The 23,613-nt window shown below is 26.7% G+C and overlaps 1 protein-coding gene across 4 annotated transcripts in view; it reads left to right on the top strand.

Moving 5' to 3' along the window:
• The window catches only part of LOC107442473 (solute carrier family 41 member 1), a 36,008-nt gene that overhangs the window by 2,729 nt on the left and 9,666 nt on the right, over positions 1–23,613 (top strand). For 2 of the 4 annotated variants that reach the window (XM_071181966.2, XM_043050849.3), the window contains 9 exons: positions 3,693–3,773; positions 8,737–9,106; positions 11,011–11,118; positions 14,185–14,256; positions 14,499–14,643; positions 17,278–17,424; positions 18,269–18,413; positions 19,022–19,095; positions 20,459–20,593. In XM_071181966.2, the coding sequence (XP_071038067.1) occupies positions 8,753–9,106; positions 11,011–11,118; positions 14,185–14,256; positions 14,499–14,643; positions 17,278–17,424; positions 18,269–18,413; positions 19,022–19,095; positions 20,459–20,593 (1,180 nt within the window). In that variant the 5' untranslated portion in view covers positions 3,693–3,773; positions 8,737–8,752. Of the gene's footprint in view, positions 1–1,076; positions 1,315–3,692; positions 3,774–8,736; positions 9,107–11,010; positions 11,119–14,184; positions 14,257–14,498; positions 14,644–17,277; positions 17,425–18,268; positions 18,414–19,021; positions 19,096–20,458; positions 20,594–23,613 lie in introns of those variants that run through there. The other 2 variants (XM_043050847.3, XM_071181967.2) reach the window with 2 other exon arrangements.

The following is a 23,613-nucleotide window of genomic DNA, read 5'->3' as shown; positions in this document are numbered from 1 at the left end:
TTTAAATTTAAAAAGTCATTTAATTTTTAAAAAATCATAGATTTGTATCACGTGATTTTTTTTAAATGATAGATTTATCTAAAAAATATTATTTATACACAAGCCCAATAACTAATTTTAGTTAAGGCTGTGATAATAAACCATTGATATCAAATCTCATTTATGATAAATGCTTTATTCATAAAATTAAGAAGCAAGTTAATAAATAAAGAAACAATATATATATTTTTTTGCAGTTAAATGTAGATAAGAATGCAAATTTTTAATTAAAATTTTTCGTTGTAGTATGTGGATTTTATTGTTTATTATCAATAGTTAATTTGTTGTTTTATTATCAATAAATATATATCACTTATACCTATTTTATTTTATACACATTTATTTTAATACAAGTCATTTTAAGACTTATTAAATATCTACTTGTAAATAAAGAATTGTTCTGCCAAGAATAATTTATTTTCGAAAATATGTTCAGATATAAACTAATTTACTTTTGATTCGACAAGTTGGTTCTCTGACTTCGAAATTCATTAATCTTTTCAGTTTGATAATAAAAAAAAAATAACTGACTTTATTTATTCAGTAATTAGTTTGCAATATATAAATAATAACTTTTTTATTAAGAATTTTAGTTACAGAATTATTCTTAAATAATATCAAGTATTATTTATATATAAACAAAGCGTATACGCTTTGTCAGATCGTTGAAAGCAAAAACAATTTTTTAAAAAAAATCTGACTGAAATAAGAAAAACCAACGTTTAATATATGCTTTGTTAAACAAAACATGATTAATAAAAATCATGATAAAATGCCGGGGGGGGGGGATTAGAACCCTAAGCACGAGCCTGTCGACACACGCGCTTGACATTATATAAAGGTATTAATTAAATCACATGGTTAGGCATAATCACTTCACTTCTTTAGTTGCAAGTGCGCAATTGTAATCCAAATTAAAAAATTTTCAATAAATTTCTCTAATGTTGCCTTAAGCTTAGAATTTTATTTAGTACTATCTATAGACCATTTTAATCGAAGAAAGCACATCAATCAAACAATTTCATCTCAATTTTTGTTTCCTAATATGGCAACACTAAAATGTAAACAGTGTCAGTAATGTTTCGTTTCGTGTTTAAATTGACGTAAGCGGGTTATAAATCATGAAATAATTTATAGTTTCCTGATGGTAAATTATTTAGATTATTTTTCTCAAAGTTCCTCTCTGGTTATTAATTTCTTCCGTTTTTTTGCAGCTTTCTGATTCGCAATTTCATTAAAAATTCTTTTTTTTTCTTCTCAATTCAACTTCGTTTCGTAAGTGTTATTAGTTATTTATAATTTCTTATTATTCATTGCTTTTCATTATTACTCGTTGGTTTTGAATTGTTTTTATATCTACATTATATAGGAATAGTTTAAAAAATAGATTCCGTTTTGCAAGTTTTATTTGTGAATGTTATTCAACTTGCTTCTGCGAAAAGGAATGCGATTGTATTTATTCGAAGTCTTACTGCAATCGTTCAATGCTATTTTTAAAAAGAAAAATTTTCTTATGTCTGAGAATTTAAAGATTTAAATAAAGTAGCATAACCCACAAATAAAAATGATCCTGGTTATGTATTTTATCATTAAGCTTAACATTGTTTACATTAATTAAAATAACTTGTCAATTTTTTTTTAAATACTATATTACTAAATTGCGTTATGATTTTACAAATACAATTGAGTGTCTGCTTAATCCTTTCAGGGAGGAAATGGTGGAATGAAAACTTCCCCACTAATTTTCTACATTAAAACAAGCCACTAAAATTTTAATATTTTTAATCAACAAGTTTAAATTTTGAAGAATTAACTGTTTTATTTTAAAAGTCCATAAGGTGATCACTATTCTTCTGATTGCTATATTATATTCTTGCAATTTTTTGGTCCTTCTAGAGTTAAACCATTTGTGAGTACAGGGTCTTCATGGGAATTTTCAAATTCCTAAATATTAAAAAAAATTAAATATGAGTTGTTGTGAACTGTTGTAAAATTGTAGATTCTACAACCTATAGGAAACTTGTTATAGATAATATAATATATAAATTATTGTAAATATGTATTATAGAGATATATATTATATAATATATATTATTATACTTTTATAATATATATTATATAAGTATAATAAAATATTATACTTATTATAAATAATATTAAAAATTCTAATTTTTACTCTTTCAAATCCAATTTTTTTTTCCGATAACCATTTTATGGCTATTATATAACTTGCAAGTTGTATGGCCATCAAAGGAAATTTTATTAGTTGTAGTACAGTAGGGAACCGATTATCCGGAATGGTCGGGACCATCGCTATTCCGGATAACTGATTTTTCCGGTTTTCTGAATCGCTACAAAAAAAGTTTTTTTAATTGTTAAACCCAACTAAAAAAAAAAATTTAAAATAATCTTAAAAATAAGAAAAAACGATGAAGTAATACACTAATGATTATTTCCAAAATGATAGTAAGGTAAACATTTTTTAAAAAAGAAAGAAAAATCGTAAAATCTTGCGAGGGAAAATTTATTTTTTTTAAAAATGGCGAGAAAATTTATCGAATTTTTGTTCCGGTTTTTTGGTTTTCCGGTTTTCTGATTTCCGGATAACGGGTTCTGTACTGTATTATTTATGTTTTAATATACATAAGTTTTGATTTTTAAATTTCCTGGTAAATATAAACAATGCTTTAGGCAATGTGTTGCAATCTTTCATCATAAGTGAAATATCTTTTTCAGAACAAATATGACTCTCTTTCAGGAGGAAATTTTTTAAGGTGTAAAAATTAACCTGTCATTTTAACAAAGAGAGTTTTCAGTGAGTGAAAACAAGTTTAATTATAGTGGATGAGAAAGACAGAAAAGATTTCTATAACTGTGATGAAGATATTTTTTAACAACTGATTAGATGATGTATATGAAATTTACGTTATCAATGAAAATGATGAAGAACGTAGAGTTGAAAATTTAAAAAATGTTTAATTATACCGTAACTGTTTTATTAAATTTATTTATTAACTTACTGTTAATTGAAAATTTATGCTATCTCATACTATGCTCGAAAACTTGAAAAGAAAAAAAGCTACAAAAATGAGATTGCAGTTGATGCCATTAAAAATTTGTTTTTAAATAATTTTCTTTGTACTATTTTACTTTATTTTTGTTTTTTTATTTCCTTATATTAATGTATATTGCGCATTAAAAATAAATTTAAAGAATGTATTTAAATCCACTAAATTTATTATAAGATAAAACTTTCCTAACTTGGTAAAGTTTTTTTACTAATTCTCTTTAAACACACGCTCTATTTAAGAAGTCTTTCCCTCTGAAGTCATTAATCAGCAAACAAACTGTATTTTTTTTTTTTTCGATTTTGATCAGTTCTTATTTATTTCAGCTTTGTAATTCCAACAGTATTAATAGAAAAAAAAATGTTTGATTAATAAATGCCTTGTATAGAATTTTCTTTTTAAACTTAAATAATAATTTTAAAGTGAAACAAGTTCGGAAAATCGATGTTATGTATGCATGAAAAATGCTGTTAAACCTGTTTTCCTATGAAACACAATAACTTTTGTATAATATTTTTTGAAAAGTTGTATAATTATTTTTATATAATGTGTGATATATATATATTAATCTTGTTTAACTTATAGAACATTTCAACTTTCAATGTGCATGAATTTTCAAGCATGTGACAGATAACTGGGATTATAAAATGATCCTTTCTTCTAAAAGTAAGTTATTTATTCATTGCACCAATTTAAGCTAATTTGATTAATATTTCTTTTTTTTTTTAGTTAAAATTTAGTTACATATTTTTCTCTTAATGAGTTATTATCATCAGTACTTTTCTTTTAAAATGTTTATATTTGTTTTCCTTGAGTTATTTTGAGAAATAAATTTATTTTTATTCGCAATACTTTATTTTTTGTATTTCGAATATTTGCTTAACCTATGCTGCATTATATTTAATTATGAATAAAGATACCATTTAGAACTAAAAAGTTTGCTTTGTAGATATTATTTAATTTTCCAAATTAGATAAAAATAAACTGCAGAATCATTCTTAAATTTATTACAGTTTTGAAAGTTATTTATAGTTCCACATTGTTGGTTTCTAAATGTTTCTTTTCTTATCTCATTATAATGATCAATTAAATTAAATGTATCAAAATAATTCGAATTTCTTATAAATATTCATTTAAATAAAATTTTAATTTTTCTAAAACTAAAGTTCTATATCATGTTATGTAGTATGGGTATGATTTTTATGTTCAAAAAAGTTAATGTTGGCATTTTTTTTTCCCGTTTTAGAATTGGCTTTGGTCATACAGTTTTTATAATATCATGTACTAATACTAATAAGATTTTTCAAATATCTGTTTTATTCATAATACAACCTATAAATATTTTCATTTTATTTTTTTAATTTTATCAAACTTTGTCAGATATTAAAAGTTTTTATACAATGATAATTAACTCTGATATCATATTATTTGAAATTTTAAAACTGCTTGGTTAAGAGATCAAAGTTGGAGATAGGTTGTGCAGGCCTCAAGACAAAATTCACTGTTGCCTTTTTTCTCCAAGCTCAAAATGTTTTATTTTCAAATTTTGTAGAATTTTTAAAAACCCTCTATTAAAAATTGATGTTAGTAAAAAGAATTATAGGTAATTTTAAAAATTAATAATTACATTTTTATAAGGAATTTTGCAGTCCCAGGCTAATGAACACTTGTCTCTATCTTCCCTTCTCCTTTAATTAAAGCCTTAAAGAGATATTTTAAGAGGATGCTATATGGCAAGAAAAACCTTTCATGGCAAATTCTGTTTCACCTCCAAAGGTATTTTAAAATTGAAACTTTAGAGAACTGAAACTTTAGAAACTGTAGGTAAACTTAGAAAAAAAAACAATAACCATGCAGCTCAAAACATTTTATCAAAATGCAAACAAAATATTGCAGAATAACTTCCCAATTAATAATCCTAAGTAATCCTGCCATAATTTGTTTACATTTTGATAATTTAAGAAAAAAAATCAACATTTAAAACTTGATCATTTACTCTAATTTTACCTGAATTCACTTTTTCTATATTTTAAATTAGTTTTGTAGGTGAAAGAAAATTTGACATGAGGGGTTTCTCCCCTGCTATAGTTTCCTGATAAATATATATTACTTTTGAGATAACCTGAATTTATATAATTTTTGTTTTAAAATAATCTGATTACTCTAGTTAATGTTATAGCCGAATGCATGATACATTTAATGCTTGTTATTTGCATGAAATATGTTTTTATATTTAATTAAATAATCTGTCCTTACAATGAATGTTATCGTAAAATATTAAGGGGTGAAGTTATTTTACTGTCAAGAATTTCAGAAAATGCATGATGACCTTTCATTACTTTTCAGTATTATTATTTTTTTATTCTTTAAAGCTTAAATGTTTTGTTTTATCATTAAAATAATAGTATTCTAGTCTTATAGTTTAGTGTATAATTTTTCAATTGTGCAATAATCAATCAAGTATTAAAAATTTTCTTGTCAAATTAAAAACTAGTTATTGTAGAACTTGCACATTTTATTAAAAAACTTGATTTACTCTATTATTTTAGAACCAAAGATAAATCTTTTAAACTTCTGTTTAAAAAAAATAATGTATTAAATTTGCGTTAGCTGAATTTTGAAACATCTGTATAGGTACAGATTATATATTTCAACTAGTGGGCTGCGCCCCCTGCTCGCTGACGCTCGCCAACCCCGGAAAATTGCTACGCAATCTTATATGGTTTGCTTCGCAAACCAAGCTCGCTTCGCTCGCTTCTAACTTAGATACATTGCAAATTCACAAAATTCTAAAAATTCAAAACAATCATTTAAAACCATATAACAACTTTTTTTAAAAAAAAAATTACAGCTTTTTAGTAAATACTAAGTCATTAAAATAAATTTGAATTCAAATAAATGACATGTAATTCGTTAAACCAATTAGAAATGTGCTATAGTATAAAATCTTAAGATAAAATTTCTAAAACTGATATCTCTTTAAAAAGGTTAAAATTTTGGCTATAATTAAGTCTATTAAAAATTGAAATAAGTGAATTGCAATGGAAAAACCTGCATAAACAAAACATTGAATTTCGGAAGAAATCACATTTGGTGAGAATGCTCTCTCTTGTCAAAAAATACAAAATAAACTGACCTCAAATAAAACTCAAAGGACTTCGAATCAAATAATTAAGGAAACTACTATCACGTATAATACAAAAGGAAAATTTATTAACTGAACAATAAAATTACAGCATCGCAGTTCCAAAAAAATAATATCACACTCACTCAAAAAAAAAAAAAAATTTACATTCTAAATAGTCACCATAGCAACCACAAAACTCTTCTCGTTACCATCTATAGACTGATATATAATAAATAAATTATTTAACACAAAATACGATGCGCATAAGCACATAATATTTTACACTCTGGTTATTTCAGTTTCCATTTTTAAAAGCGCTATATGTTGAGCCACCTCACCATGTGACATTCTTAGCTGCAATGATAGGTCAATTTTCAAGCGTTGCCATTCGGGGAGTTGTAATGAGGCTTTTTTTTATCGCCGTGTAAGAGAAATATATATATAGATAGTAAAGGTTCTAGTTTTCATAAATTACATAATTTTTACAATTCCATTTAAATTAAGTTATTATAAAATGACCTATTTATGTCAATAGGAAGTGAATTTCATGAAATCAATTATGTAAAAAAGTGAAGATATAAAAATCTTAGTACCTGTTTAACCTACACAAATGTGAATGGCGTCAATAAAAAATGTGTCTTGATTTCAAAAATTTTTTTAGTATCACTCATTTTAAAAAAACAAATGCTCATAATTTCCTTATTTTAGGCCTAAGTCAAGTCGTTTCTAGCATTACTCATTATAATCAAAAAAGGGTCAAAACTCACTATTTTATCTCACAGCAGGGTTGGAGTTTTTGCCGGCAAAAAGGGGTTTTTGCCAGGACAGTGGCAAAAACCTGGTAAAAACCGGCAAAAACCAAATTATCTAAATTGCTGATTAAATATTATTACAAAATACTTGAAACAAATTTAAATCAATCATAAGGAATAATAATTTTGATACATTACAAGAAAAAATTATTTTTAACATATTAATAATTAATATAATGGTAATAATTTTTAAAAGATTGAAAGTTTGTGAGAAAAGATTTCTTTTCATTTTAGAATCCTAAAATAAATGTTTTTTTACAAATAAATAAATATTATTATTTGCATAATATTATTATTTATTATAAAAAATTATTATTTGTACAATAATTAACTACACATATTGATAGATATTTTATGTTTTAAATTATAGTTATATTAATTTAAAATAAGTTCATTTCACTGGAAAAAAAAGAATAATCACAAATTTTCCAATCAATAATGTTTTAAACTACTAAAATGATATATTATTACATTATCATTTAATTATGGAATAATAATTTTGTTAATTTTTTTGTAATTATTTATATTTATAGTATATATTTCAATTTTAGGAATAATTTTGTATCAAAAATGTGTTTTTGTCCTCTCATCTTGGAAAATATAGGTTTTTGCCACTTTTTGCCAATTTGCTTGGCAAAAACCTGTTTTTGCCAGGACGGTTTTTACCGGTATTTACCATGGTTTTTTCCACCTGTGGCAAAATCTTGCCAACCCTGTCTCACAGTCAATATATTTTAACATCACCCAAAAAATTTTAATATTTCTCATTAAAAAAGAAAGTCAAAATTTTCCAATTTTCACCCACAGGTCATTCTTTTAAAGAATGTTATGAGAATTTCTCTCCCTCCTTCATGCAGCCACACTTTTTCTTCAATAATATCATTACATTTGACATATTATGTATAATAATCAAAATAGAGTTTTATAGAAATTAAAACATCTTTTAAAAAGTCAAACAAATTTTGTCAAAATAGGTGGCTGCATTAATACTGCAATATTTATAATGTATGAGTTTATAATTATGATTAAATTATTATAAGTAATTAAGAGTTAATTACAATTGCTGACAGAAAGTTTTTAATTCAGATTTTGTGGTCACAGAAAGTTTTTCATTTTATCTTAAGTCTAATCTGAGGTCACTGATCAACTCTCAATTGTTCTAAGCATTTAGTCTGAATGACCTATCGTCAATTTCAAGGGATGGGAGGAATCCCACACAATTACTATGAGGTAGACAATGATAACTTAACGGTATTAAAATAGATCATTCTTAATAATAGTGAAGAGTCTAAAATTACTATTTTCTTATGAGATTCTCTCACAATCTTTTTTTTTTTCTTCTTCCATAGCTACATGTTTTTTCTTAAATTTTCAAATGTGTCAGTTTTTTTCCTTTGTATTTTTTTCATAATTTTATTTTTCTTAGAACTCTTTAGTAAAATTGAAACTTTTATGCCATCTTTTAGTCATGCAAAAAAATAATATAATAATTGGATAAATTTAGTTTTTTTTTTCACCATCCGTTAATTCTTATTTATTTTAATTTCTAAATTTAATACTAATGGTTTTAAAGTTTATTTCTTATTTTTTTGCATTAGTTCAGGAATGTCTTAAGTTTAGGAATTATGTTATTAGTTCAGGATTGCATTAATATTAATTTGTTTAAAAATAATCAATATCTGTTTTACAGTGTCTTTGCCCGGAATATGACAACTGTTGAAAGTGAAGTCATTTTAAAGAAAAGAAAGATGGTGCCTCGAGCAGCAGCAAATGAGTTGGAGTGCCTGGTGGGTGACAAAACAGAAACTTACGATGAGAAAAATTCATCCAGGCAAATAACAATCAAATACAAAATGACAGAAATGAACTCAAGCAAAAGTGATTGGAACTTTGACGATGAGTTTTCAGATGGTGATACTCATCAAACTCTTTTAGAAGATAAAACTGTTGTGCTTCACCCCAAAGAATCTATGTTCTCTATAGCATTACAAGTATTTGTGCCTTATTTAATTGCAGGATTTGGGACTGTTGGAGCAGGTCTCGTCCTTGATATTGTACAGGTATTGATACACTGTAAAGTTTCAGTTATTAGTTTTTAATTATTATATCCTCCCAACTATTAATGAAAAAAGAGATTTTTTTAAATATTATTAATAAACATCCCTGATAACTCATCATATATATTAACTATCCTGATAATTTATTTAAGACAATGGGCACATTTCAATGCCATTATCAACAAAAATCTTGGTTGACAAATATATCAATAGTATGTATGTCAGAGGCTAATTTAATAACAGGTGCTAAATGGCCATTTTTTAGTTTGTGACAATCAGTGTTCAATTTCATAGTCTTACAATTTTGAACTGAACCCAAAGCACTAGGGGTCTCCAGAATCAAGCATGTGGACAAACTAGCTTTTGTAGTGGATTTTTGATTGAATTAAAACACATTTGAGTTAAATGGGGAGAAAAACCATGAAAAGCTCCCACAGTTAGTCTGACCTCAAGGGTATTCTAGTCCATGAGTTCGTGACCACTGAGGATATTTTAAGTCAACTTTGTGGTCTGTGCGACCCAACAGCAGAATATACATAACTAGTCATTGCTGAGATTTGAACCTGGGATACCTCATTAGAGGAATGGGAGCAAACTCTATATTCCAAGAACCACCACACTGCTCTGTTAAAGGCGAAGTGAAAAATCGGTTTCTTTGCCAAATTGCCAATCTCATTCTGCACTGACCCAAGATGAATGGAGAAGTTTGAAACAGCTTCACTTCTTTTAGGCTTCTTGCGTTCTCTTAGGTTTCTTGCCTAAGAACCTTTAGGCTAATTAGAAAATATTTCATTCATTATGCAATCAGCCTAATTTATTTCAGGCTGCATGCAGTGCGCCCAGATTAATATATAATAGATAGATTAATCTGGGTAACCCAATACGGCTTATAGTAATACATTATTAAATTTTTTATGTTTGCATTTTTGTATGTTTTTCCTTAACTTTATAGACAGTACTAGCATTTAATTGAATGGGCTCTTGATTAATGGAATGTTTAATGTAACAAGAATAATTATTGAATTGCAAGAAATAGGATTTTTCAACTTCAATCTTTGAGGATAGCATTCTGAATGATGAGCGAGAATTCAAGTGTCAATTTGTGCATTCAATAAATGCAAAATCTTCTATTTTGCAGCTGAAAATAGGGTATTAACTTGCACTATGATTAATTTGTACTATACTTTTTGCCTATGTATAAATTAACTAATGGTGTTTGTACTTGTGTTTGTATTATTCAATTTTAATACATTATAAAGTCTGTTATTAGATCTTTCTGCAGCAGTTCTCTCTAGTGCTAATGCCTTTCTGAGAGACATTTTTAATAGTAGCAAATATATATATTACTAATTTAAAGTAGTAGAAGCGCTTTCTGTTTACAAAAAAAGCCTTCATGTATAGATCAGAAAGGTACATATATATTTTTAACTATAAATGTAAGAATTTTTTTTTTTAAATCTAAATATAAAAGAATACATATTCTAATATTATTGGCCATATTCTCCTGTTCTGAAAAATATTAACCTTTTTAAATTTTTGCTATTTGGAAATTTCTTCTTATATTATCAATCTGAAATTCTAGCTCAAGCCTGTTATTGCAGAACTTTTTTATTCTCAAGAAAAGTCGAAAAAAATCACGAGCGTTTATTCAACCTCCGATATGCATGAATGACATTTTTTGCTGAAAGGGAAAAATTTTCTGTAGAAAAAAAATATATTTCAAAAAATTCTGCAGATAAAAAAACCCAAACTTCTTTGCTTCCCAAATAATAAATCTTTCTACAGGAACCCTGTAATGTTCTGCTACCTACGGTGTGGTTAATTTTTTCCTGTTTTGAGTACTTGTCCAAATTCTGTATGAATTGCGTTAGATTTATTTAATAATTTTTTCTCTATTTTGTTTTCAGCATTGGGATGTTTTTAAAACAGTATCAGAAATTTTTATTCTTGTGCCTGCATTATTAGGTCTTAAAGGAAATTTAGAAATGACCCTTGCATCTAGATTATCAACGCAGGTTTGTTATCTATATTTTTTCTAAACAGGATATTAATTTTTTTTATTGTTGTAGTTACATTTTTATTATTTTAAGTTATGCAACAATTTATTTTTTAAATACATGTCAGAAGCATTTAATCAGGGGTTCCCAAAATGCTTTGTTTTATGCACGCATTTCCCATTGCTTCAAGGGATGATCCCCTCTCCCATTTACGCTTTCTTTCTGTATTAATTATATCTTTCTGTATTAAATAGTTTTACCGAAAATAGAAATACTATTACTGATCTGTATAACATTGTGTCCCTAACTTTTTAGGATATTTTGATATACTATTAATTTGATTTTATTTTGGTTGCAGTAAGGTTAACTAGTACCATACAACAACAAACAAATACAGCATGTACGAACAGTCCACTATTATAACCAATTTTCAAATCACCATCAAAAGGCTAATGTTTAAAATACCAAAGATTAGTTTTATAATTAAAAAATTACTAGTTTTTTGCTTTTGTGACAATTTTTTGTGAAAAATACATTTTTCTGCTGTTTAAATGAGCACTATCTGGAAAAGAGTAAAATGGAAGATCTTTTTTTTTTATTTCTATCTGCTTTCAATGCAGAAAAAGGAATAGCATACAATCATTTCCCCTTATTACCTTCATACAACCTTAACCCTTTATGCTTATGAAGCAAACATGTGTAGGCAATAACTAACCAATTTATCTTTTTACAAAGGAAGCAATCTCCTGTTTTTAAGAATCCTGTTGCACAGTTCAAAATAATTTTTCTTTTGTTGATAACATATCTATATTGCCTTCCTTTATTTCTTATTCATAGCTTACCATTGAAATCGGCATTCAATGTAATCAAAAACCTTTGCACACTTTTACATTTGTGTTTTTTTTCTGCTATGTAAGAATCTGTATTTGTTTAAGAGGACAAACTCGCTATGATGGGAATTTTTTTTCTATTGTGAATTGTTATAAAAGACTTTTACTGTAACTCATATTCTTTTTCTATTGGCATGACAGCCCTTTGTGAGCCAGAGCCTTTCCTATGACCTCCCTCCATTATGATCTTTTCTTTGAGAATGTTCTCCAGTTAGTAATTCAGGGTGGCCACCAACCTGGAATTATCAAGGAATTTTTTTTATACTGGAAAAAAACCTGAAAATGTCAGGGAAATTTGGATAAAAAGCTGGAAAAATCAGGGAATTTCAAAGAAAAGCTGGAATTTTTCTCTTAATTTAATCTATTTATTTTACCATATGTTCTATGCATTTTTACTTAGATGGAAATTTATTGTCAAATGGTTGAAATATCATCAACTTAGCAATACTTTGCTTGCTTTAAAGTTCTCTCCATTATTACCTTGCTAAATTAAAATACCACATGAATTTAAGGAATCAATGGAATAATTTTTTAAGGAATTTATGTTCATTTTTCAAGTCCGACATCATGGAATTGCCCAGTTGTAAAAACAAAACAAAAAAAATCACTAATCTAATCTAAGGAACCATGTGGTTAGATTGGAATTCTTTAAATATTCAAATTTCAAATAAGATTTTAAAAAAAGAATAAAATTTAAAGAATTTTACATAGTTTTTTCCTATAGAATATGCAAGAAGAAATTTGACAATTTTGCATTTGCAAATTCTGAATATCTCATTAAAAAAAATAGTGCTAATTCAATGCAAACAACATTATTTAAACATTTGATTTTAGATATTAATTTTAAGGAAACTATATCAATAAATTTTATCAAGAGCACTCTTTGGATAAAACACAGTATAAAATGGCTCTAAATGTAATAAATATAACTGTAAATGTAAATAAATATACAAATTTATAGATGTATAATCGTCTGAAATTTTTTTTCTTTTGCTTAATGAAAATATATTAAACAGTACATTTCCAAGGCTTTTTTTGTCACTCTGTATTTGCTATTTGGTACATTTTTTGCAAAAACTACTTAGCGCTTTAAAAAAAATGTTTTTCATTAAAAGCATTATTTTCTGCAAACTAAACATATTGTTTCCTCCATATCTAATCAAGTTGATATATTAAAAAAATAGCATTTTAAATAAAATACCTTATGATAATTTTTACTGGAGAAATCAGGTAAATTTGTGACCTGATTTGAGTAGCCACCCTGTAATTTTTAGGACTTTGATATCCTTTTCCACACCATCTAGCCATCTGTTCTTAGGCCTATCTCTAACTCTAGTTTCCATTGACTTGTTATTGAAGATCTTAAATTTCAAGGAAGAAGGGCCCATTTGACATATGTAACCTGCAATCTTTAAGCGACTTATTTTGATTTATTTGTTGATATCAACTTCCTCGAATAGCCTATATGGTTCAAAATAATATTATCGTCTTCATAAGCCTTCTGCATTTAAAGCACCAAAGAGTTTTTTTCAATGCTTTAATTCATATTAATCCCGTTGAAATTAAAGTAACAATGCATTTTTAAAAATATTTTTATAAAGTTAACGTTAATATTTTTTTGTAAATTTGTTTTCATGTGATAATATGTGTTATAAAATTGCTTTGTCAAAAACTGGTGTGTAAGGCCAATAATTTTGCATTTTTTCATCTTCTGCAACCATTCCTTGAACCAACGCATAACCTTGAGCACTACAGGTTACCCCCACATTTACATCAATTAATGTATAAATATCAAACATGATGTTTGTTGCATTTACTCAAATTATCACAAATTGTAAATTTTTTTTCTGCATCTTTTTATTGTTTTTCTTTTCAAAAAAAAAAATACTTCTTTTGGTAGAATTTCTGAATGATAGATGCAAGAACTGGCTAATATCAAAAGCGATCTAACCATATGTAATTAACGTTATAAGAGTAGCATTCATGATGGGACAGTTAATACAAGATGATAGTTATGGGAAAGAGAAAGATGTAGGAATGATAAATCAAGGGTCGACTGCATATGTATTTAAAAACAGTTAAATTTATATATAATGTATAATAATCATATCTTGTCCTTTTTTGCATATTTTTTTATTTATTCAGCAATAATTGTTATATCTAATTAAATATTGAAACATGTTTAATATTGTAGGCTAATTTGGGAAACATGGATACTACAAAAGAACAGTGGAAGTTGGCAACTGGTAACATGGCACTAATACAGGTAATAAACACTGAAAAAAAAGGAATTTTTTTTTCGAATAAACTAATATGTTGTAGTTGTTTGTTTCAGATTTTGATATTCACTCACATTCTTAAAGCTTACATTTTTATTTTTAGTTATTAATATATTTTATACCATTTTTAGTTTGGCTGAAAGACTTTTTTTCCTAAATATTTGGTTTCATTTTTAAGTATTGTTAACTGTTTGTGGTGCTTTGTTTAAGATTTTAAAATTTTTTTCAGTGCCAGGCAATAGTTGTGGGCTTCCTAGCATCTTTATTTGCAATGATCATGGGTTGGATACCTGAAGGCAAATTTAATTTAGAGCATGCTGCCCTTCTGTGTGCTTCTAGTTTGGTAACAGCCTCATTGGCAAGTTTTGTGCTAGGTATGAACATTTGAAACATTATTATATTACTTAACTGCTCATGCTTCTGAAAAGTCACACATTTTGTTTATTTGAAAACATTGTACAATTGTGTTGTTCTTGCTTTCCCAAAAGAGTTAGCATGTGATCTTTTAAATCAAGTTATTTTCTTTTTTGAGATTGGATTGACATGTCTCCCTTGTGTTTTTTGTGACATTTTTAGGCTCAACATATTTGTTTAATGCATTCAAATATGTTTTATAAATTAATCAGTTTGTTAATAAATTCAGATAAAAAAAAATTATTTGATTTTAAGCTTTTTGCTCATTTTATGTTTTTTTTTTTATTATTATGCTTGACGAAATATACTCTCTTACAAGAATGCCCACACCTGGTATAAGGAATATATCATTATTACTTTACCCTAGCCAACAACAAAAAAAAAATTGGAAATAGAATCCTATATTTGCCAGTTTTTGGAAATCGGAATGTTAACGTAACACTTTAACATATTCAAAGATTGAGAAAGTTAGCTGTCATCACTTATCTGTATTTATGAAAATTAAAAGCTATTTCTTTTAAGCTTTGACAAATGTAAATAAAGGAAGTAAGCAATAAATATGTGCTAATTATCATGTAATTATCAAAAAAATGCAAACAAAATAAGGAAAAAAACTCAAGTTTGACTAGTAACGTTTGTAGATAAAATATACCCTTTTTTTTCTTTAAATTTGTCGATCAATGGAATGTTACATTTTCACACTTCTTCATTAAATCATTCCAGACAATCAAAAAGAGAATGGAATGTCTCCCGTTAATCCGCATCCTCTGCAATTCCTAATTCAGCACATATGCATACTAATGCAAGTGTACTGTATTGTGATCTGGTGGAGCTCTGGAGTCCAAAAAGCTCGTTTCATGTATGATGATGTGAAGGGAGAATGAAATTTTTTTATTTATATGTTTACGAACCGTTATTTGTTCATGACATAAAAAAATTTTTAAAAAATGTGATACTCCTTATATATTTAATTTGCATGCTATTACGATTAGCAAAAATTTTATTCTTTTACAGTATGTAATTTTCATATTGTACAATTTACTAGTTTTTTCTTTTTATCAAGATTAAGAAAAATGTGAACACTACGTCTAATCTAGAAAGGTTTATTAATTGTGAAAATGAACAAACGACAAGAATAAATAGAAAAGGAGATAAGAATGCAAAAAACTAAAATTAATCCTTCGTTAATTTTATAACCAGCAATTTTTGTTTAAATTTGTTTTTAGAAATTAATAGCTTATTCATTTTAATATAATTTTTCGCAATATAAAGTTCTAAACTCGTTGCTTAATGCAGATATATCAAAAATTATAGCAAGCTAACACACCCTTTGTTCAAGACCATACTTGAGAGGGGGGCAGGAAGAAACAGAGCCAACCCAACTATATTCAGTGTTGCAAAGTTACCAAAATTCTTTATTAAAGCGTTATATTAATTTTATGGCAATTTAATTTACCTGGAATCAAAAACATAGAAGTGTATTTTAAATATAAAGTTATTAAAAAAAACAAATTTCAATAAATTTTATGAATTAAATCTGAAATTTTCTATTTCCTATTATTATTATCCAAATGATAGAAGAAATAACTATTGTATTTTCCTGTTGTGCGCCAATTTTTGTTTTGCATTAAATTTGAATTATTCATAAACTTAATTACATAAATCATTATGTTAACTTTCCACCTTTTTTTTCTGGCATCCCTATTGAGTCATCTGGGCTTGCCTAGTGGATGGTTCAGTTCTGAGACACCGAGACTATTGTCCCAGGGTCAGGGCCCCGATTAGATTTTTTTTTTTTTACAAGTGATTTGAAAAGTGAATTATAATTTTTTTTATATATATATGTTTGTATATATTGTTAAGTAAAAACCTTTTTTTTCTTCATATATATGTTTGTATATATTGTTATGTTGCCTTTCCAAACATCGATTCTGTATAAATATATTACCAAGCCCTATTTGCACACTGTGTAATATCCAAGAAGAAGTGGACATAAACCACATTAGGCACTGCCCCGCACTAAACTCGGGACACTTGTGGGAGAAGTATTGGAGAGCCCGTCTCAAAATGAACGATCTATAGACTCGCTGTAGCTTTGTTTTTGTTGTATTGTTCATGTTTCCTTCTGCTTCTCATGTTATTGTCTGTTTTTCAACTACAGTTGTCTTTTGATCTGCCATTGGAAATAAAAAAATATATATATTGCTATGTATATAATTTAGGGAAGAAGTTTTTTTATTTAGTAAGTATGAATAAAAAATATAATTGCGCAAACATTTGATTTAGCTAAAATAATGATTTAGAAAAACTGGAAATTAGTTTTTTATTATATTTATGAGGATAGATATTTCAAGAATTTAGGGTAAACCATTGTTTTGAAAAGTGTTTTTAAAATGCTTGCAAAATGTAAAAATTAGACTTCTTGTGTTTGGAGGAAGGGATCCTGGTGCCTATAAAATGTGTCCAAACTTATTTTTTATGAGTTGTGTATTATTAGAGTTATTTTTCTGGGAAGCTATTTGAAATTTCTTTATTGTTTTATTAATTAAAATTAAACTTTCAGTTATAACTAATATAGTCGTTTATTTTTGTAGGTTGTGTTATGGTTGGGGTAGTTATTTGTTCAAGGAAGCTGCATATAAATCCAGATAATGTTGCCACTCCAATAGCAGCCTCTTTGGGAGATTTGACTACTCTATCTCTACTAGCTGGTATCAGCTATGTTTTATATAGTAAATTAGGTATGTATGCACATCACAAATATATATTAAATGGGCAGTTTTCCAAACATAACACAATCTAAATTTTGAGCTCTGACAGCAAGATAAATTTTATTCAGAATCATAATTTTTAATTCTGTTTAATGACAGTAAGTAGTAAATGGTGACTGATGCATGTTAAATCTGTCGAGTCGCAAAGTTCCCATGTTTCCATAACAAATCAAAACCTCTGGGGGTACTGATCCAGGAGTTTCCTTGTCTTCTGGAGGGATTCAAAGTTACAAGGCTACAGAGTTGAACATTGGTAGTCGTAAACCCAAAATTGGGTTGGCTGTTCAACGACAGATATAATAAAAAATTACAATAAGTAGCATAAATTATTGCAAAAGTATTCTATAAATTCTGTATATAAAATATTTTTTGCTTACCGAATGGTCAATTTTTGGCGTTCGTGGTAAATTTTGAGCCAATATAACACCAAAAATAAGTTATTAAATCGTGTCTGGATACTACAAATAAAAATAAAAGTTTAAAGTTCCTGCCATTTGTTAAAAGCCATGGATAAGTTATATTACTGTACGAATTTTTTTTTAGTTAAAGCAATTTTGTTTTGATGTATGTCCCAAAAAGTACTGTACGAACTATGCTACAAAGATAAAGATTAAAGTTGCTGTATTTACAGATAACCTACAAGATTTCTAGGATTAAAATTTTAAAAACTAAATGACAATATGCACTTGTTAATTTTGTATGGAAGTGATAAATTTTAGAATTTTATTTTTCATGAAAAAGTATTATAATAAGGCATTATAATAAGAATAAATAATTTTCAGACATTGTTTAATATTGGTTATTTTATTTTCAGACACTCCTGGTTATGCAATATCACTTATCATTTTCTTTCTAATATTAACCCCTCTCTGGGTAGTGGTTGCAAAAAACAATAAATATACCTGTGAAGTTTTATATTCAGGATGGACTCCTGTTATATCTGCTATGGCAATTTCAAGGTAATATATTATTTTGATATTATTTTTAGGAATAAGATAGTACGATTATAGGTTAAAACAATGTTAAAAATCTCAAAAAGTAACAGTTTTATATGATAAATCTTTATAATTTTCCAAATTTTTTTAAAATTTTTACATTTTTTAACTGTCAATACATTAACTGTATGTTTTTCAACTTTATTTTTATTAATACTTGATATAAGTCTGTATCATCTCTATTCTTAATATCTTTGCCATTTTTTTGAAGGTGTATACTATTTGTCACCAAAACGCATCGAAATTTTAATGAATTTTACTATTTATGATTTAAAATGTTGTTTTTGCTTAATCAGTCTTTTTTCCAGTTATAAACTTGAATAGATGTTCTCCATTTTCTCAGAATAAATATGCTGTGTATTTCATCCATTTGCTGTTGTTAAAAATTGTTTTTTTTAAAAAACTTTGGTTACATTACCTCTTATGAAAATAATAAAGTTAATTACAATATATTTTTTGGATCGAAAATATATTCTTAAAGCACTATTGAACAATTACATTTATTGTTTAATTTCAACAGTTTAAAATCTTAATAACCAGTAACTGTTTTCTTTATTTGTTCTTCAAATTAGTATCGGAGGGTGTATCCTTGATTTTGCTGTGGACAAATTTCATGGTATTGCTGTGTTCCAGCCCGTCATTAATGGTATGTCTCTACTTTATGATTTTAATTATATATGTATATACCTATATATCTATGTTTACCTATATATCTATGTGGGGATTTAGTTCTATAGTTTTTTTAGAAATGTTAATGACTCAGTCAATGAAATTAATTCAATGGTGAAAGACTGGATGAGTCCATTTCAGCGACAATCACTTCATCAACATCACTTCACCCGCAGATCATTTTGTCATTGGGGTTATTTCGTTGATAGGGTCTTTTAATCGAGAGCGAAGTATCGTCAACGGGGTCATTTCATTGATACGTTTTTTGTCGATAGGTTCTTTCAAAGTTAACATTAATACCCTTGTAATATATATTTGTTTAGGGGACTAAGGGTGCGCAACCTTTTTTTACAGAGAGTGACAGAAAAAAAACTTAGCTTGGAGGAACGGCTTCAGCAGCAATAAAGCTTTCTTCAGCAAAAAATTCTGTTTTGATGTCGATAGATAATAACTTAATTTTTCATTTATGTAATTATAGAAAAATTAATTTCTTTTACAAAATTAAAGAGAAATAACATCAAACATAATGATCATATTTTTGAATTAAAACTCTTTTGAAGTTTTATACATTTTATCATTTAAACGAAAATTTGAATTGTAACATGATTTTATCTTCTTTTTACTGTGAATAAATTTCATTTAGAAATTTTTTTTTAACTTTATGTAAATAACGTTAACATAAAGTTACGTTATTTACATAAAGTAATGCAGTACTTTTTTTTTCCTTCAAAGTTTAAAGTGACAGTTGTAATTTTTTATGCTAGTTATGTAAATTTTTTGAGTTAATATTTTGTTGCAATGTGGAAGCTACTCATTGACTATGTGAGGGTTGCATACGAGTACACAAACACTCACCCATGGCATCTATTTCCATTTTTTAGGGCCTCTATCTTTTATTTGCCTTGACCGACTTCTATGAGTACATATGTAGTTCTATCTCTTATTCTAAATGTTAAATCAATACACAAAGAATTTATTTTAGATTGTGGGAGATGGCATGATTTTTGCCATTAAAGCATTCTTGTACTAAGATGTAAAAAAGAAATATATATGAGAAAATTAATTAATATAAATCATGGATCTGTTTATTTCTTAAAAAACAAGCTTCTGAATTTGAAATAAAAGTGCATCTTTGTTATCCCAACACTATAACATTCTTTTAAATAACTTTATTTTTAATTTAAATGTGATTGCAATTTAAATGTTTAATGTAATTTAAATGTTTTTCTGCAAATTTATTAATTAAATAATGCAGTTTTAACTCATGCCTTCATTTTAATAAATTTAATATCCTCAGATTTTGTTATTTATATTTTGTTAATCTTATTTACGTTCATTAGGTGTTGGGGGCAACTTAGTTGCTGTACAAGCCAGTCGCATATCCACATACTTACATCAAAGATCAAAATTAGGAGTTTTACCGAAAGAAGATAGAGTTATTTGTACAAACCCTTTAACAACTTTCTTTGGAAATAGTAAGGTTTTTAAACTTCACATACTGTAGAATTCTGATTATCTGACGACTGATTCTAATGTACCTTTTTTAAGCTGTATTTTTACATTGTCTGTTTCAGAGGAAAATGCCCCCTGTTATAATTTTCATAACTAAAATAATTTGGTTATTATTTTAGTTTTTTGGGATTTTTTTTACAATGTTTTCTTGCATTTGAACATTTTTAATATCCCTTTTAATGATTATGTGCTCTTGTGCTAGATAATTTATGCTTCCTTTCCTTCAAACTCTTAAAATTGGTATTTTAAAATCAACACTACATGGTGTGATATAACTTAAGAGTGTTTTCTCATTATTTATGCTTTATAATTAACAATTATATTTATAAAGTTCAATTAGTTTTTTAATTAACTCTAATGCAACTAAATTGGTCTAATCTCCTCCAAACAAATAATTTTATTATAATTTCTAGGAAACAATTATAATTTTGCTTCTATGTGAATCTAACTCTGCCCTTAATTTTTACCCCTTCGCTTATACATGTTCTTAGCAGAATTTCTAAGCTAGCTTCAAAAAATACAATTCTGTTACCAATATTGTGAAAATTCATAATTTGAGTGATTTAGTGATTTGCATGATTAGAAATGTCTTAATTTTAAATGAATGTTCGAAGTAGAACAAAATTATTATCAGTTTTAAAGGTATAAAAACCTGGTATATGAAATTAATGAAGATGGCTGCTCTGAAATTGAGCACTTTTCATGTGCAGTAACTTATTTCTAGCAAATGTCAAAAATTATTATTATTATTTTGAACTGAATAAAGTGAAACATAAAGGCTTAGGCCAATACAGTAGTAAGTTACATATTTTCCAAGGTCAGCATTTTTGCATCAAACTGTTCCTTAGCATTGATCCTAGATAGAATATAAGTATTGTTATTGTTTGGTTTATTATCTACTTAGTATTGCATTTGGTATTTCCACTAGATAACTTCAAAATCCACTGAAACATCTTATTCCTTACGTAGAACTCTTGTTATTTTTCAGTAGAATTTCTCATCTGGTCAATTTAATATAGATGTGGCTTATCACTTTATTGTTCCATTCTGGTTAAATGGTGAGACTTAGTTAATTAAATGCCAGAGAAATGACTCTTCAATTAAATGCAAAAGCTATATTTGCTGTTTTATTCCTGATCTTATAGACTTAATTTGTGTTAATTCATTTAGTAAAATCTGAAATGAATTAAGTAATTAAAATTGTGTATAATCAAATAAGTATATAACTTTAAAAACAATAAATATTTCAATGACAGAGCATTTTTTGCCATATTTATTTACTATTCATAAACCTGTATTGTAAATACATGAGCAAATAAACCCTAAATAACGAATTTACTGTGCACATTTATAGTAAATCTATTATTTATAGTATTTTTTATTACTATATACCAGAGTTGGCCGTTGATTACAGTAATCGATTACAACTGTAATTGATTACAGATAATTACAGCTATGTAATCAATTACTTGTAATCACGATTACAAGTAATCAATTACTTGTAATCGTGATTACAACTTTCAAAAAATTTTGATTACAGCTGTAATCATGATTACAATTTTGATTACAGTAATCAATTACTTGTAATCACGATTACAAGTAATCAATTACTTGTAATCGTGATTACAACTTTCAAAAAATTTTGATTACAGCTGTAATCATGATTACAATTTTGATTACAGTAATCAATTACTTGTAATCATGATTACAAGTAATTGCGATTACAAGTAATCACAACAAAAACGATTACAAGTAATTATGATTACAAGTAATCAAAATATATGATTACATGTAATCATGATTACATGTAATTTGATTACATGTAATTGTGATTACTTGTAATCAGACTATACGATTACAAGTTATTACGATTGTATACTATAGTCAAATTTTTTATGTAAGTATTCATGCGTTTACATATTTTTATGTACATAGAATGTACGCACGCATGAACGTACAATTTGCGATTCCTATACATACAATGTATTCACAAACGTTGTTTGTACGTACAATATTCATAATTATATTGTAATATACTTAATGCAATGCGCATATGCTTAGTACATATAATTATGCATTTATGATACATGTACGCATATATGTTAGTTTGTACAAAAAGGCAATGTTTTGTATCTTTGTATACATAGACTATGTATGTATGAACGCATATGAAAATAATGTTTATGCGTTTGCATGCTTTTATGTACTTAAGTGCATATATTGTATAAATTTACGATGATAGCACGTATATACAATGTACGTTTGTGTATAAAATTGTACGTATTTGCGTACAATATGTAAAAATGTTATTTAAAAGGTACAATATATGCACATAGTTGCGTAAATAAAATGCGTACATGTATACATGCATATTTATATGTACATCGATATATGTGCACGCAAAGTATGTACTTATGTACAACTTACGTATGTACTTGTATAACTACATACTTTGTTAATACATATGCGCATGTAATGCATGGATGCACAAAAAAATAGTTATATGCACAATGTATGCATGTGCATACAACGTATACATGTACATAATTACAAGTAATGCACAAATGCGTGCGTACATTTAAATATATGTAATTACAATATACACATACATTGTGCATACATTAAAAAAAATTATATGAGTAAAGTTATTAAAATTTGTTTTAAAATTATTCTAAGGTATATGAAACTCGACCTCATATTTTTTAGAAAGCAAACGATAATTTTATTTGGAATTTCTAAATATTAATTCCACACATAAAATTTACCGTTTTTCTTACCATTTAAAACATTTCTATGAATCATCCATTATGTTATAAAAAAAATAAATCTGTATTGTCAAACATTTCATAAAAATACCTGAAAATAATTTTTTATTCAGAGAATTTCAAAATGATATAGAACAATTAAAGCTGAAATTTAAATTTAAATATCGTTTGATTTTGTCATTTAAATTGCTTGAGCTATTAAAAGTTAACTTACATGC

This window comes from Parasteatoda tepidariorum, chromosome 4 (genome assembly GCF_982258835.1).
Source record: "Parasteatoda tepidariorum strain Cologne lab strain chromosome 4, Ptep-v5.0, whole genome shotgun sequence".
Taxonomy (NCBI): Eukaryota; Metazoa; Arthropoda; class Arachnida; order Araneae; family Theridiidae; genus Parasteatoda; species Parasteatoda tepidariorum.
The sequence above is the reverse complement of the archived record's forward strand: the minus strand, read 5'-3'. Positions and strand labels throughout refer to the sequence as shown.